Source organism: Tachypleus tridentatus, chromosome 9, assembly GCF_004210375.1.
Source record: "Tachypleus tridentatus isolate NWPU-2018 chromosome 9, ASM421037v1, whole genome shotgun sequence".
In the NCBI taxonomy this organism is placed as follows: Eukaryota; Metazoa; Arthropoda; class Merostomata; order Xiphosura; family Limulidae; genus Tachypleus; species Tachypleus tridentatus.
Genome location: NC_134833.1, coordinates 100,303,251 through 100,321,221, shown reverse-complemented (window position 1 = coordinate 100,321,221; position 17,971 = coordinate 100,303,251). Strand labels below are relative to the sequence as shown.

Here is a 17,971-nt window from a genome sequence, read left to right as displayed (position 1 = left end):
TATCATTTAGAATATCCATATGAATAAATTACAAAAGGAAAAATTATTAGGGGAAAAACATGATAGTATTGAATGTCATTCAGATAGACGTTTATTCCTTTCTTTGTTGCTTAAATATCAGTGGAACGTTCTAGGTTTGTAGCGTGCTTGTTACAAGGTAACAATACCGTAGTTCAAAGGCGCTTAGACCAGGAAGTGGGTGAAGGGACAAGTCACCTCCATTCTTCATAGTGGGAAGGCTAACATATATATTTACCCACCTACACTCGTACTGACTGTATTACCGGCTTGTAATGATACAGTTATTTAACACCAAACACAAGCACAGCTCAGATAGCCCATCATGAACCTTCGTACTTAATACAAGGAAAGATATAAAACTATACTATGAAAAACTTACAACCAGATTACAGTTATGCTGTTCTGAAATTTAAGGAAATAGTGCATTAAAGCAACTTTCTTTTTAACCATAGCCCTAAGTGTAATGGATAAATTTAAATTTTCTGTTATGGTAAATTCACCATCACAATTCGCGTAAGTACGTTTCATTGACTTAGTTATACAGCAAATGATTCAGTAAATTTTGTCCCAACCCTATCTATTAATAGGTTCTAGTGTATCTAAAATTTGCACAAAGCTATGCAAGGGATACCTACCCTAGTCATCTCTGATTCTGAACTAGTAGACTAGAGTAAATGCAGCAAGTCAACAGGATTCAACACAAACTCTTAGGCTCCTTTAATCAATTAGCAAGATTTTACAGTCATTCAAATGAGAAGTACAATTTTGTGGCAATGGGTTATGAACAACAGACATTTGGATTTGGAGCCCAACAGACTAATTATTGGCTATATTCGATCCCAACAACGGAGTTCTTCATCATTGTCACAGGATACTGATAAACCTATTTTGTTTGCAATATACAAATAACAGTTATATACCTCAAGTTCTTATCATCAATTGGCCAGGGCTATTTTCAGTTCAAAATTCACAAATTGGTATGTTAAAAAGACAAATGCTGTATTTATTGTTATCACCATACTACTTGAGATAACTCTGAAACAGTTCTAAGAGTCTGATTTATTTAACTTTACTTCAGCTGTGATTAACAATACATCATTCACTTCTCATAGCACAGTTTACCTGTAATATACATCTGTACAAGCTCAAATAATTCACTACAGGGTCTTTATTGCATTTCAGTAAAATAATTAGTTCTATCAGTCCATCATAACCAGTTTTTCTTGTACTATAGATATGTAACCAAGTAATAACACTCACCAGATCCATGCTTAAACACCTACAGATTGTATCTTCATAAATCAAACACTTACAAAACACCATGGCTAATTCTAATACTTTGTTAGAAACCAAGTCCTCATATTCAAGTAATTTTAAAACTGCAGTTAGTATGCATAGATTCTACTCAATCCCCAAAATAACTAGTCCCAAAATATTTTGTTTTACTGCATGAAAAAAGTTAACTAATTACAAAACCAAAAAACAAAAGATACATTTTTTGGTTGGAAAAGAAAATAAGTAATGGTTTTATAAATAACAATCTATAGTATCAAACATTCTATGCATTATTTTTAAGAAACCTCATAAATAATGGCAAAACTAAATTTTACACATAATATTGAATTGTTACAAACGTTTTGTTTTAATTTAAGTCACAACAGAAAATAATTAAAAGGTGTTATTTTTTTAACAAACAAAATATGGACAGACTACAGTTTGATTAACATAACTCAAGGCAAAAATGCATAAAAAAGTTGAATATTTGGCTCTTTTTTGCAGGTTTCAGATCTGTATGCTAATTAAAAAAAATTAACTACTGTATATAAAGTATCATAGACCAATCACAATAAACTGCCTGCTAAAGTTCTTCAGTTTTTTAACATCAAATACAGAATTTTCAAAATTAATCAAACGTAAAAGTTACCATGAAACAAGTCATTTTCTTTCACAGATTATGATACATTTGTATATTACTTAATGAAAGTTAAATAACTTATAAACTTACCATGAAAAAAAAACAACCTCTTAATCTTTTGATACATACATTATGACTGTCGGAAGAGGAAATATTTAATATGCCACCATTAACGGCATTTAACTTAAGTTTAGAATATTTCTACTTCATGGTCATTGTTAGTAAAACATAAAACAGAAACGTTACAATAAGAGACCAATGCAGGAATATTTTACATGTTTTTACCACAATAGACCTATTGTCTTAAATTATTACTTTATGAGTAAACCTTTGATTAATAGATTTGTCTTAGATTTGTAATAATCATGGGATTAAAGTTGGCTAGAATAAAAATGTTAACTTTTGGAATACAGTCAATGCAAAGTTGTAAACAGAAATGAATTAGTTTGGTGATACAAGTTTCAAAATAGTTTCTATGATATTACATTTATTGATAAATAAGTAAGAAAAACAAACTAGATGAAAACACTGCACATTTAGAATAATTTTATTAACTCTTACTCTTGATGAACTTGGCTAGTATTTACAAAACTATCTTGAGTCTACTACAAAAACATTATGTTTTATAATCAGTTTCAAAAGTCTGGAATGAAAAGGCATATGTGTTATTTAAAACACATAAATAAAGCATTTCATTATAAGACTGGTTTTCTTTTGTCATTTTACAGGTAAATTTTGTTAAACATACATCAAACTTTAAAAGGAAATTAAATAGCTTGAACTATTTACTTTTGATAAAAAGGTTGATATGGAGAATCTTTTTTTTTCCTTTGTCAAAATGTTTAGCCTTCTCTGCTGTACAGTTTCTGACATTATTCCAAAAGGTTGTGTACGAAAAGTTTTCAAAATTTACAGAAGGCAATCAGAACTACTAAATGACTTTGTAATTTATAGCGTTTCTGTAGCAATTTCAGACCTTCAAGTGCCAGTAGTTGATGAAGCAGATTAGATAGTTTAGATGTCCTACACTATAGTCACACTGTTAATAAAAGTTTCAACTAGAAGTATTTTACTTCTTTATGTCAGATCTTTGAACTGGTGTTGTTCTTCCATGTCCTAAGTCTTTATCTTTTTGTTTGTACTAGCCAAATGGTAAACATCACTCACTTATTATTACTTATAGCCAGGAGCTTGTAGGAAGGCCTAATTCTTAATATTTTATTTGCCTGTTCTAGAGGACTTTACTTCTAGAAGCTGAGGATAATTTTCTACAATATTTAACAGTATTCCATCAATGTAATTTCGCAGCTTTGCATTCACTTCTTGCTGTTCCTTTAATGCTTCCATGACCTATATTGGTAGAAATAAAAAAGTTATACTTATTTTTTAATGAAACCATATTTACCTTTGCATAAATAACAGTATATAAACCAGTGTTTTGTATAGAGTGTACTTTTCTACAGTCTTCATATTCATTGGATTAATAAAACTTTATTGATGTTGATGTTCACAGAACTCACCAGAGACCACTAGTTGCAATCTTTTAATTGTACCATTTATACATATCCTACTTTTCAAAATCCTATAAAAACTTATTACACCCACACTGAAGAGTTACTACAGATATAAATGAAATATAGTAACTGCAGTTAAAATAATGTGTACATTAACTTTATATAAAACAGCATTCAGATATTCAATAGTTTCTGTGAATTTTACACTTGAGATATACTCCAGAATCACTACAATATTTGAGAAAAGATAAAAAAAAAACATTCAGTAACTATATGAACAATAAGATACTGCCACTACTGTATAAAAATGGTAGTGTATTTGCTCTCTCTAAAATCTGTTCCAGGTTTTTAATAAAAATATCTTAACCTATGAAAAATAATAATGTATTACCTGAACTTTACTGCTTTTCTTTAGAGGTGGTAAATATTAAACAAAAAGTAGCAGAAAAGTGACTTATTAAACAGATTACCTGATCTTTGGAAAGATTTTCAAACTCTTCTGCTAGTGATGTTGTTTTTTGGTTTAAAAGGCTCCGACCTTCAAGAACACCATTATTTAGCAACTGAGCTTGAAGCTCTTCATTGGCTTCTCTTAAACATCTATTTTCCTGGAAAAAACAGAGGAACCACATAACAGTACCAAACAAAGAAGCCATCAAATTACATACTGGTTCTTCAGTATCAACACTGACTAACTGAAGACTGATTTATTACAAAATAAAATATTTTATTTGATGTAAAAGTATACTGTGACTGATAGAAAAAAAACTTACCTTAAATAATGCTTATTTTTGAAACATACTTGTATGAAGAAATATAAAAAAAAAAAAACAAATAGTAGAATAAGGCAAAAACTAATTTTAAAATACTTCATCTTCATCTTGTATTTTGCCACATTACTGGTTGGTTGTTTGGCACTCATTGGTTCAACTAGGCTATTTGTGCCAAACAACTGGTAAAAAACGTAAAAGTAAACTTACTGTAAAAACCAAAGAGAGTTAAAACCAAACAGTGTCCAAAGTTCAGATAAAAGAGTTAAAAAGAATTAATTAAAAAGGCCAATTTCTCGTAAAATGCTAAAAACACAAGCAAGTTGGATAGTGTCACCATCACCAGTGAGACTATCCAATGCCAGGGTTGAACCAGTAAAAAAACCATGTCTGAAATGGTGCCATTGCTCAATCCTAACGATGGCAGTAAAATGTAAACAGTTGTGACTTGAATGTCACAAAGACCATACTATGTGGATCATTATCAGATAAAAGGAAATGATGAGTTAAACAACTGTAGCCAATGCATAGCCTAGTTGGGACAACTTCCTCCCTCCAATCATTATGGAAACAAGACAGTCAAAGAGCAACAGAAGGTTTGATCCAGTAAAGCTTATTACCACTTTACTCACTCCAAATTGACTGACAAATGGCACATAGTCAAGCCTTGAATACTGGGCTATAGTCACATACAGGACAGGCACAGCTTTGATGGCACCACAGCAGATAGACTTAGCCACGATGTCAGCGAGCATGTCCCCTCAAATACCTATGTGGCCTGGTATCCAGAAAAATTGGATATGGATAGAAGAAATAAAAAGAAATGGTCAGTTGTTTTTGAATATTGACAAGAACAAGGTAAGAACTAACGTTAAGCAATTCCAGGGTCAGAAGAGAGCTAAGAAAGTCAGTGTAAAGAGTACAACCTGCATAGTGAATAGCTTCTATGTGATTCAGAGCAAAATAAATGGCATACCTCCTGGTAGTGAACATAGAAATTGTAAAAGGGATCCTGTGAGTAACCACCAAACCACAGTAAACCATAACAGGTCCCACAAAGTCACATTAATTTGAATGGTTCAAAAAATGTTTGGCAAAGAGTTGACAGTACTTCCAATCAGGTGTATCCACCTACCTCGGAAGATTCAAAGAAAGGTCACAGATGGGGACTGTAATAATATATAGCAGGATGGGCTAATCAGTTGAGACAGCAATGTCATCCAGTGACACACCCAACTCATCCAGCTGTGTCTGGATACAAAGGCCAAAAGAAAGAAAAAAAGACAGCCTACCTATTCTGAAAGAGCATAAGCCTCTAAGGAAGGAAAACACAATCTAGGTGGGATGCTGTGGTAAGGATTAAAGTTTACTGCATATTGCTAAGAAAGTTACAAACAGCAGAAGTGAAAATGGGTTTGTGAAACTCAGTGTATAAACTCTAGACTAAAAAAGTGCAAAAATCACCCTTGCAGAGCTAAAGCCCCAGATGGTGAATGGGGTCCAGCATCTTCATGTCAAAGTCCTTGTAGAATCATAAACCATTAGACTCATAGTCCACTTTGGAGCAAATAAATGCATGATAGATCCTCAGCATAAAACATCAATCTGCTTCCCAGGAGGTGGAAGAGAAGACACAGAAAATGTTCAGTGCTCTTGTACACTAGATACATAGCTGACTGATGCAATGAATAAAAGTCAGTGTACTGTCAAAGATAAGCCCCAAGACCTTTGCCTTAAGGACCATGGGAAGAACCACCAACACAGAGCTAAGAACTAAGTGCATACTCTGCTAGTGGCAAAAGTGCATGGAAACAGTTTTAAAGGAAGAAAAGGTAAAACTGTTTGTTGTGATCCACTTCCACAGATGATTCAGGGTGGTCTGATAGTGAAAAGTGTAACACTCAAGACACAGTCCTAAGGGACTCCAAATTCCTGTGGAAAAGAATGGGAAAATGTAAAACCCATATGGACTTGAAATTGTCTGTCCAGTTAAAAGTTCTGCATAAAAATGGGTAAATGGCCATGCAACCCATACTTCCATGTAGTGTTGTAAGCCTTATTAAGATAAAAGAAAATGAAAACAAGATGTTTCCTTTTGAGAAAGAGACTTCCCTGGCCAATATTTCAAGTCGAATCAGATGGTCTACAGACCAACTGGACAAGAGTAGGCTGTCTGACTTGAGGAACCAAACAAGATGAGCATTAACCATTTTCTAAGATCTTACAGAGACAGCTAGTCAAAGCAATTGGACAATAGTTAGAAGAAATCTTATGGTCCCTTTCCCAGACTTACAGAAAAGGAGGATAACAGCTTGGCACCAAGTATCAAAAAAAATATTATCCTGTGAGATCTGATCAAACACAATCAGAAGAATAGAGTAGCAAGAGATGCAGAAGATAGATGGTGCAGCATTTTAGAGTGAAACATCATCAGTTCCAACAGATGTACTACCAGACCGATGAAGAGCAGGCTTGAATTCCATCAGTGTAAAGGGGTGATTATATTTATAGAGACATTTGGCTCAAAAAAAAAAAAAAAGGAGTCGATCACTCTGAATGATATTGATGGTCAAGAAAGAGGGGAAAGAAAAAAAGTGCTAGATTCACAAGGAAACCTCTCACCAAGAGTGTTAGCAATGATCTGGACATCAACAGCTTCCTGGCTATTGAAGAGCAAAATGGAAGGAGGCTGGGAAGTATACTTCCCACTGAAGCTCCAAATCTTATCCCACAGGATTTTGAAACTGTTGTTAGAAGAGATGCTAGTTGTTAACTTAATCCAAGATTCCTTTTGGCTTTAACATCTAGGATATTTCAGAAAGCAATGAAGTTCAAAAGAGAGGAATACCTGTGAAAGGTATCCAAGCCCTGTTTTGGAGCCTTCTGTGCCTCCCTGGCAGGCATGACTCAACCATGGATGCAAATATCATGGAAATGGAAAATGTTGAAATGTCATATGAAGAGAATGAGCAGAAGCCTGGACAATACAGTCACTGCTACCATGCAGTTATCTATCAATAGCAAACAGACAGCAGTAGAATCAAGTTTTGAGAGAGTGGTGAAGGAGGACCAGTTACCTTGGTCCAACTTCCACCAAGACACATGGGTAGCATCCACTAAACCAACTCTCCATCAAAATGATAGAAAATTGATCAATGCTCCATAGGTCACTGTCAACCCTCCAAGAAAAGCAAGAAAAATTGAAATGGAGCAGATAGAGAGATCAAAGGCAGTAGAGGGTTGACTAGGTGCATGAAAATAAGTATATGAATCAGTAATGATGAGAGAAAGGTTGTGATCCAAGAACATACACTCTACAGAATGTTCCCTCCAAATCACTATAATCACCATCTCAGAGGAGATTGTATCCATTAAAATCCCCAAGTATCAAAAAGAGATGGCAGCTTTACAATGAGTGATGATAAGTCTCTCCAGGATACAGTTAGAGAAAAGAAACAGTGATGGTACAACCCAAGAAAAGAAGAACATTCTGACAGCTTCTAAGGGTGTATAGAGATGCAAAGACAGGGTGTGTACATGCTGGTTGACCAGCAGTATCACTTATCTGTACACTCACCCATCACACAACCTGTCATTCTAGTATAAAAAAACCTGCCAAAATATGACTGACTGTATCAGCAGGTTTCAGAAATGCTTCCTGCAAGGAAAGACACACAGTATGATAAGAATCAATCAATACCTTAATGTCATCTAGATTATAATGAAAACCTCAACAGTTCCTCTTTATCAAAGTGGCCATTTTTATTTGAATGGAAGAGAACTGGCAGAGAACCCTTTGATTTACAAATTACAACATTTGTCTTTATTAGAAGGACTGTTGACCTCCATGGATTCTCCTCTTGGTCAAGTAGGCAGATCTTCCAAGCAGATGCTAGAAGCTAGGGGCCAAGGAAAATGGACACAGGAGTAGACACTAATTTGTCAACAAGGTTTATCCATAGAGGGTAAAAGTTGCCTCACATAGTTTGCAAACAACTTCACTGGAAGCATGGAAAGATCTGCCTGTACTCCCATGGTAAAAGTATAATATAGTACAGCAGCATATGCTCAGGATGAAGTTAGGGACAAATAACTTCCAACTCACTCACCTAGATCAAGAACGAAAGTAAATGGAGTGAGAGCTACTACAATTAACACAGAGAGGGTCCAATTTGCATTGGGGGCATTGTGGTATTTGCCACAAACACATCAAAGAGCCATGGCATGAAACATTTAAATGACCAAACCACTAAGAGGGTTGGAAATATATAGCCTTATATTACAGTTCAGATAACCCACCACAACAACAGTGGATATAAATGTGGAGATATAAACGTAAAAAAATAATGATGGTAGGCAACATAATTCCATCCTTGCAAGTGGAGATACACTTCACTGCAGAAATTCTTTGAAAAAACCAGCAAATATTTCTGACTCAGGAATTTCCCAAAATCCTTCTCAACAATAATTTTGCATGAGAAATTCAAAGTAGCATGGGCAGTAATATCAATGGTTATATCTCCAGTGACTTTCAAATTCAACAGGAGCTCACTGTGTTTTGTGGTAGGTGTTTCCACCAAAACGACCCCAGAATGTAGCTTCTTGACTGACTTTGGAGAGCCAGTAAGATCTTCTAGTCCCTTCTGAAAAAAAAAAAAAAGGGAGACATTTGCCTTAAAGGTTTGTCTGACATAAAATGTAATATGAAGTACAGGTGTAGAAGAAGGTGGAGTCTGCTATCCTGAGTCTTCAAGACATAGTAATTACCAGTGATATGTGTTTTGTTTTCATTTTATTTGGATTTGAGGAGTATATAATGAAAGATTCAGTACCCACCAACCCCATCACCATGTAATCCTACAATGCCAAACAAAGCCACTGTGGCAATGCCAGAGTTTTATGAGTACTATAACCAAACACCAGCATCAGACATAATGTCCACAACACCTGTTGACAATGCCCAAAAGTGGTACTCAATTTACCCTAGCCCAGTTGATTGATCCTGGAGAACACCTTAAGGCCATCCATGTACAAGAATTCGAGGCCAAAATGGTGTGTCTGGGTTGAACACTTCAACCACCAGAATCCTCTCTTCCTCTTCACAGGTTGCCATGCAAGGTAAACACGTGGGTGAACATCCAGATCCCAGAGGAGGTAAACTGAAAAGACAGAACCTTCTCTGGGAGGTCCCGTCACCACGTATAGGCATGAAGTTGCCATGTTATAGCAAGAGAAACATGTACTGTTAAAACAGACATCTTCAAAATTGTACAGAAAAAAAATTTTAAATTAACAGGAAAATAAAAATTACTGTGACACTCTGAGAGAAATAAATGATTAAACACACCTTAAGAGCAGAATCATATGCATTAAAAGTGGTTAAAATAAAATATATTAAGTGGTGAAGATGCAACTGCTGAAAGTAGCAACTGACAGCTACTTATAGAAAGACAAATATTATGGAATTCATTAAATTTAATGGGTAAAAAATATTAATAATCCTATTCATAGAAAGTTCCAGAATAACTAAAATCTACAAGGTTATAAGATGATTATTTAAGGTGATATCAGAGGCTGTGTTGACTATACCATAATAACACAGAATATGTAAACATCTTGTGAGCAATTTGTAGAAACGTGAGATCATTTGTTAAACTTCCGAGAAGGATTAAAATGTATATATCTAATAATTTATCAATCACATGAAAAGAATGAGAAATGTACAATTACATAGACATGCTGCTACTCCCAGTACGTGGGAAAACTGTATACATTTTCTCTCATAGTACACATGTACACAAATGACTACAAGACATACAAACATAGAGAAACACAAGCATCAGCTGGTACTGGGTGAAATATCAGCAATATAAACCAGTGAAGACTAATGTATTATAGTCAACCACAAGTGTATTCAGAGTTTGTAGCAGAATAAAATATATCATTTGCACAACAGCTGCAAGAGGTACAAGTTAAAGAAAAAAAATTGCAGAAATAGTACATAAAATATTGAATGTGACATCATTTTCTCTTGGGTGTTTTTAAACGAACGTATCTATGCGAGGAGGGAGGTGCTACAATACCCACAATGTACTACAGATGGTGAATGATAAATTAGATTAAGATGATGTGTTTTTAAACAATTTTCTCCATCCTTTTAATTATTACTGTTCTTCAGTATATTGCACTTTTCACATGAGAGTTGCAAGTGTATTGAAGAGATTCCCTATGCTTTTTCAGTTCTGTTTCCACACTTATACTTTCCATATTTAAATCTTTTACAAATGTTCTGCAATTTGCATACATTTTTATTCTCCTTTTTTTTTTGTTCTGTACAACTCAAACACATTTATTGTTGACTGTAATAAAGAATACATATACATAGTTTTTGACCAAGAATTGTTTTAATTAAATTCTTATTCAATAAGAAAAAATGTATTTTTCTTACCTCACGCAAGTTATGCACTTGACACTCAAGCTCTTGATACCGAGCTGGAAGATCTAGCATACTAGGACTACAAGATCGTCTAATATTTTCAGTTTCCTGGTGGTATCTCCTTAAATCATCCAACTCTTGATTGAGGTCTTTAAGCAACTGAAATAAAGCATATTATCTTTACTAAATACAACAAAATCTTTTCTTTGTGTTTGAACTCTCCTGGAAAAATTATTTTTGTTGAATATAGCTTACAAATGGGAAAAGTAATTAAATTTTAACAGAACCAGATTATGTTACAATAAAATTTCTATAACAAGTCTGCATCACATTTGAACTGTTAAATAGAAGGCCAAAAGCAGCCTACCAAATCAACTGCAAAAACAAAATTATCCAACATGGTTGAAATAGTTTTAATAAGTAAAACTTCAGAAGTAGAAACCTTAAAGAACTCGCAACTACCACTCAAAATTCCCTTGTTACATAATAAAGAACTACACTAAAATAATACATAATTTAAGAATGTTTCATCAAATCTAAAAACTTTAATAACAATACAGAAATTTAAGAAAATCATCAAAAATACTTGTTAAAAAGTAGAAGTTACAACCTTGTTTAAACCTTTTACTGCTAACTCTTGAGAACTTATAATTGTGAAAATAAAGAAAAATATGTTCAAATATATGAACCACACTGTGTTAACCATATCCACTGCCAATGAGGCCTTTCACCACAAAATAAAGTTCTCCTTGTTGGTTAAGATACAACAAACATAGTAATGGTCTATGGTCTACGATTTAATTGTCATCAACTGCATAAACAACTGTTATAATCTGAACTAGATAAAGTATATGAAGTGTAATTATCAATTTTATTTAAGTAATTTACAAATTAGAATTATGCTAAGAATTAACAATAAAATTACTTATTTACTTTTAATATTAATCCTAAATATCTATTTATTACTATTATTATTATCATCATCACAGTATATGTTGTATGTTTTACAAAATCTCCCCAAAATGTTACAATGTTAGTGTTGTTTAAATTTTTTGGTTACAAAATCCTGACATGATGCCAAGTATCAAATTTATTAACGAAGCATTGTAGTATTTCATGTTCTTCACACTTCGTTTTTAGGCTAAAAAAATAAATAAAAACATTGTTTTTTTAACCTGGGCATTAGCTTTTCTCTCATTTGCAAATTCCTCCCGTTCTCTTCGGGATAACTCCTGTAATTTGTGTTGTTCTTCCTGTAGACTACATAGTTCTGAGGAAGTGTCTGCCAGCTGCTCTTGTAGATTTGTTTTTTCCTGTAATAACAGAATTAGATATCAAACATGTATGTTAAAATTTGCCCTAAACACATTAGAATAAATCATAATTATAGACTCATTGGAATGAAAGATAAGAAGAGGATACATGTATTGTGATTTCAAGGTTAGAGAATATAGTTTTTCATTCTTTATCTGCAGTTCTGTGCTCTAAACAGTTTCTCATGTTTATGCTCCATGCTTGCCTACCTCACTCCAACAATAACTTATGATATAGGAAATGAATTAAAAGTAAGGTTTTCTCACATGTTTTAACTTTTCCACTTGTTGCTTGAACTTAAAAACTTCTTCCTTAATCTCAAAGTGTTCCTGTTGTAAGCAATACAACCTGAAAGTATAATATGTTAGAAGTTATCAGCTTAAAAACCTTTATTTAATTCTGTCAATTTAAATATGCCACACTATGTATATATTTTTTGATTAAAAAAAGCTTTTACACATATCTTCATATCTAAATTTCTTACTTTAAAAACATGGAAACCAAAATGTTTAAGTGTTAAGAATTTTCAAACAGCACATATTCATAGTGTTATTTGAAAGTCTTGCTACACGACACACACAGACATACAAATCTAGGTTAAATTTTCATTAAATAAAAGAGCAAAGTATATAATAAAATTTAAAATTACAAAATAATTTAATTCAAAGAATAAATCAAGCTACTATGTATTTAATTTAGACTCTAATAAACTTTACAGTCAGTTTTCCTCATGTTATGTATGATATTTACAATGGTTTGTGCATTAAAATAAAATTGGAATTTGTTACATATCTTTCAGAATAAATTGTTTATGTTTTGTTTGTTTTAAAGAGATAACTTATTACCGTAAGGTCTGTACTTTCTAATATTATAGCAATGCTCAAAAAGTAGTATTTTGAATGCACAATACAAGTTAGTAAACAGGATTTAAATAACCAAATCTTGAAATTGTGAAAATATTTTCTTTAATGTTACTTGAAAAATGAAATAATTTTAAAATTACTGGTTGAAAAAAATCTCATAGATTTAAAACTTAAGAAACTATGAGTTGATTGAAAGATTTATATAGACAGTAATCACTGAAAATACAGTTGTTCTAGTCAAAGACAGTGGAACCAGAGGAGAAAAGGGGGCAATAAAGAAACACATACTCAAGCTTTAAACATGGTAACAATGTTGTCCTTAATGGGAAATATGAGTGTACAATTATCAAAGAAAATCAATGTCTCAATTTTGAATTCAATGGTCACATTTAATAAAACAAACAAGGTGCCCCTAATTACTAATACCCCATCACATTCAAATTTGTTCTATCATTACAGGTTTTGAGAATAGTATCATAATAATGTATTTTAAAATTCACTAAATATAGTAATGCACTTGCTAATGTTTCATACTACACCTATTTATATCAAAAAGTTAAAACTTAATTATTCTGATAAACTTACGAGTGTAGTATCTAATAAAACATGCCTATATATTCATAACTTGAAAAAATACAAATTAGAAGTTAATTACTTATTAAAAAACAATTTTTTTTCTATAATAGATGAATGTTATACCTGTTGGAGTACAGTTCTATTTCCATGGCTTTATCTCTCTCCTGTTTATTCTGTGATAAATAAAATAAAACATGACTGGAAGATTTAAACACAGGAGGATAAGAAATAGTCAATAAAGATCACAGATCCAATTATTATTAAAATAACTGTAAAAAAATACACTACTAAGATCACATTAAATCATTATTCTGCTTGTGTGCTCTAGCACTTATATGAAGAGTACTTCTTGGAGAGAAAACACAACAATGCCATTTGAAATTACAAAGACGCAACTGTATCAGTTATAATAATCAATTACTTTTCCCATTTTCTAATAACTTTGAAAACTACAGATGAATATTTAACTTGGTTAAGCACTAACTAGTGGTTAATATGCTGATGAGGGTGAGTGGGTGTAGTGCTCCCAAAGAACACAGAAACTGCAGAACCTGAAATCGAAGCTGAAGTCCAGACATTTCAGAAACTAAAAATATGTACTGTATATAAAAAGTAAATTATTAATATACATCCAAAATGAAATTCTTTTCACATCTAAACTCACAGTGTCAGAGAACAAGCTAGCTATGTGTGAACCTGGTGTATATTGCTAGAGCTCTCTCAGATTGTTCAGCACACACACACTGTTACTCTCTTGGAATTAATGTCAGACACTATGTGACCTTTCTTGTTCATGAGCAGGAACGAGCATTAAAAAACAGTGAAATTTTTGTAATTCATCACATAGTTATTAATTATTAAGATATATGACAATGGTATTAAAACACTTAAATTTATTTTAAAATTATGCTGTTTATTTACAATGTACACATTTCTTAAAAAGCTTATTATTTAGATAATATATAATGCAGGTTGATTTATATTTTTAGTTATTCATGTTTGTAACAAAAATAACGTTATAACACTATTCGTAATTGTTGCTAAACCCCAAGCTGAAGAAGACAAAAGATTTGTATATATGGTTCCCAGTTGTTAATTTTATTCTGACTAATTTATTAATTCAATTTCTGTGTTTTCCTTCAGTAATATGTGCATTCAGTTTATTACAAATATATGTAGTCTCATATGATTAGTGCTGCTTATATTTTTGGACAATAAAATGGACTCAAAAATAGAAATTAGCTTTTCAGTATGAAACCATTACCCTACAGTTATGTCACATGTCTGACAAAATTTGGCAGAACCCTGGGCATTATATTATTTAGCACTATGCCACTAGTACAGAATTGTGGATTTAAGGGTCTCTGATTTTAATTCCATTTTGTATACATTATAAAAGTGATGAGCAAATCCCAGTAACTGTTTATTATAGCTGAGAGTAGCCTATTAGTTCAAAATTGAAGATGGCTAACACAGATAACCCCTATGTAGCTTTCCCAAATATTCATAAACATAAAAAAAAGGTAAGCAGCTGTGCAGAGAAAAATCCTTTTTACAATAATTTATAAACATGAATATGTTACCATTCCAAATGCTAAAATCTTACCAAACTTTCTTTTAAATGTCTTTCTTCTTCTTTTATCCTTTCTTCTGATCTAATTTCTAGTTCCCTTATGAGTTCTTCTAAAGAATGAATCCTTAAAAAATGAAGATATTAGGATTTATATTTTAATATTTCCATAATATTACTGATGTTGTTCCATTTCACAGTTATAAAGTTTAATTTAAACTAATAAAACTTTAGATTACAAGATAGGAGACCCTTGATAAAGTTTCATATCACTGTACATAGAGAGGATTGCTTAAGGTTTAAAAAACGAATAAACACAAAGCAAGAGAATTTACTGATTTGTCATAAAAATATTCATAGAAAAACATTTCTCCAGTCTGTTTAATTGAGCTATATCACTCATTTAAAAGAAGTTTTTTTTTTTTTTCTTTAGCTGATAACTACAGAAAGTCATACACAAAATTTGATTTAGAAGTAATCATTATCATTGATCTACAACTTTTGTTTTTCTGGCAAAGAATTAAAAATAAATTGATCCATACAATTTGCTCATGCCCCCTACAATGTTGCACAATCCATATACAATATTTTACTGTTGATGACTGCATACCTATGTGAAAGCAACACTCATAACAGAATATCAAGCACAATAACAGTAAATGGGATTTGCCAAGCAAATATAGCAAAACAATAATGTCTAAATTAAGTTTTGAATTCAGTACTTCAAATTATACACTGAAACATATGAAAAACCTTTAAAATGCATAAGTATTTTACACTAATTCTACATTCAGTTCTATAGTTAAGAACAATTTGTACGAGCTCAAAAAAATCTTTGAAATCCGAAATTGAAATTCCAGAAAAATCAGTAGTTCAAAACTCATGCTAAATTAATCATTTAAAGCATTTTGGCCTTTCAATACCCAACCTGAAATACTGATTTGATTGTTCTAATCAGGTGAATTAAGTAATTACAATTTTTCTACCCACCAAATAAATCCTTTATGATGTAACAACGTTAAACAATAATATAACATTTATTTCACTGCTTAAAATATTTCTGCCTGATTCACCAATAAATAATGAGCCTGAAGAAAAACAAAATGAGCAATTCTTTTACACCTGATAACTACAAACTGCTACATTCTTTCAAGTAGTCAAACCTATATAGACATAATGAAGCCTTGAAATAACTATTGCTCTTCATATATTTGATATTTGATAAACACATAAATGGCAAATGTCCATCAAAGGAAAAAATGGTTAGGCATGGTACCTGAACAAAAAAAAGTAATTTTATCATGCCAACAAAGGATTTCATGAATCGTTCCTGAAACACTAACAACAATGAAGAAGAATATACACAATAAAGTGCCTTTGGGCAACAGGTTTGGCATCTTAATTCTGGATTATCTAATTATATGATAATAATAACAGCTATTTATCATTCAAAAAAGATAATTCTTGTTGTTGACCAAAATGTCAGTGTCCACAAGAACTACAATAAAAACATAGGTTTCCACATTCACTAAAGGCTACCTGCAAAACAAATACTTTTTTTTTTTTCAAAATTTGCAACACTTCCTGAAATGATACTTGTTTTACCAATCTTAAAATACCAGTTCGGTTATTCATCAATTTGTAAATAACAGGAAATTGGACTGTCCTCTTTTATGCTTCACAGAACAAATATGATGTGGTTAACATCAGTCAAATTGCAGGGAAAAAATAATTAACTTCTGTCTTTTTTTTTTTTTCACACTTCCTACACAGTTTACAATCATATAAAATTTACTCTAAAGATTTATTGTTAGGAGGTTGAGAGATTCAAGTGAAACATCATTATTCTATTATTATGAACAAGAATCTTACCAGCTTTCAGTTTCAATAGTTTGTATAAAATATTTAAAGTAAGGTGGAGACTAATTTTAACAAGAGCTGATTCATTCATAGTTTGTATAATGACATAGCTAGCACAGCATGATACAACTACTATATATCATGTTCTGCCAACTGATATACCTAAAGCCTTTTAAACTCATACCTGACTCATGAACAACTGATATAAATAGCATTTACACAAGTAATTGTATGTTTTAGTCCAGCTAAACACCTTATCAACAATGGTGTACAAACACCACATCTAGTTAAATTGCTATTATACTCTTAATTTTTCTAAACCCATATTATGCCAATGAAAATTATTTAAGCCAGTAACTGTTTCCTTATGATTTATGTACATATATATATGAAACCAAAATTATATAACAGTTTTATTTCTTGCTTTTCAAATTCATGTCATGCTATGTTGCAGCCTGCAGAGTGCATAATTCTTCTTGTGATTCATGGCATGTGTACATTTTACTGATGTCGAGACGTTACAAATTTCAATATTAAGTGTCTCTTATGTAATGTCATTTTAGTGTCCACCAACTGACTAACTGACAACACACTACTATATGCTGGCACAAGTTGTTAAATCAGATAATCCCTCCAGGCAACTTTCAGGTAAACAATACCAACTGATAGATCAAATTTTTATTATGTGAGCTAGAATAACACATGGATCATGGACAGTTTATAACATCCTCTACATTCAAAAGATCTTGGAAAGAAAATGTTTATAAACTAAGCTGTATAACATGTAACATAATGTTTGGGAACAGCATGCAAACTATTTGTTCCTCTCAGCTATTCCACACATTAAATTAACTTAAAAAAATTACAGCCAGCCCTTATCATACATATACTTGTAAATTCATTTCAGCATATTGCCTCTACAATATCTGAAGGAAACCCATTGCAAAGGCCAACAGCCCTGTTAGAAAGATGAAACTGTTTTAGCTGAAGATGACTCCTACTTTACCAAAATTTGTGTCCCCTAGTCCTACTATTATCACTGTTAAATAGGAAAAAAAGATGATGCATGAACACTATCAATTCCCTTTATAATCTTAGACACCTCAATAAGATCCCAACTAACTCTTCTTTT

General features: G+C 32.1%; 1 protein-coding gene across 5 annotated transcripts in view; it reads right to left on the bottom strand.

Annotated features, from left to right (window-relative positions):
* Window positions 1-714: 714 nt before the first annotated feature.
* LOC143225876 (rab11 family-interacting protein 4B-like) overlaps window positions 715-17,971 on the bottom strand; it is a 92,540-nt gene continuing 75,283 nt past the window's right edge. For all 5 annotated transcript variants that reach the window (XM_076456030.1, XM_076456029.1, XM_076456031.1 and 2 more), the window contains 7 exons: window positions 15,016-15,106; window positions 13,533-13,582; window positions 12,237-12,318; window positions 11,832-11,969; window positions 10,669-10,815; window positions 3,921-4,058; window positions 715-3,286 (listed from right to left, as the gene is read on the bottom strand). In XM_076456030.1, the coding sequence (XP_076312145.1) occupies window positions 3,155-3,286; window positions 3,921-4,058; window positions 10,669-10,815; window positions 11,832-11,969; window positions 12,237-12,318; window positions 13,533-13,582; window positions 15,016-15,106 (778 nt within the window). In that variant the 3' untranslated portion in view covers window positions 715-3,154. The remainder of the gene's footprint in view (window positions 3,287-3,920; window positions 4,059-10,668; window positions 10,816-11,831; window positions 11,970-12,236; window positions 12,319-13,532; window positions 13,583-15,015; window positions 15,107-17,971) is intronic.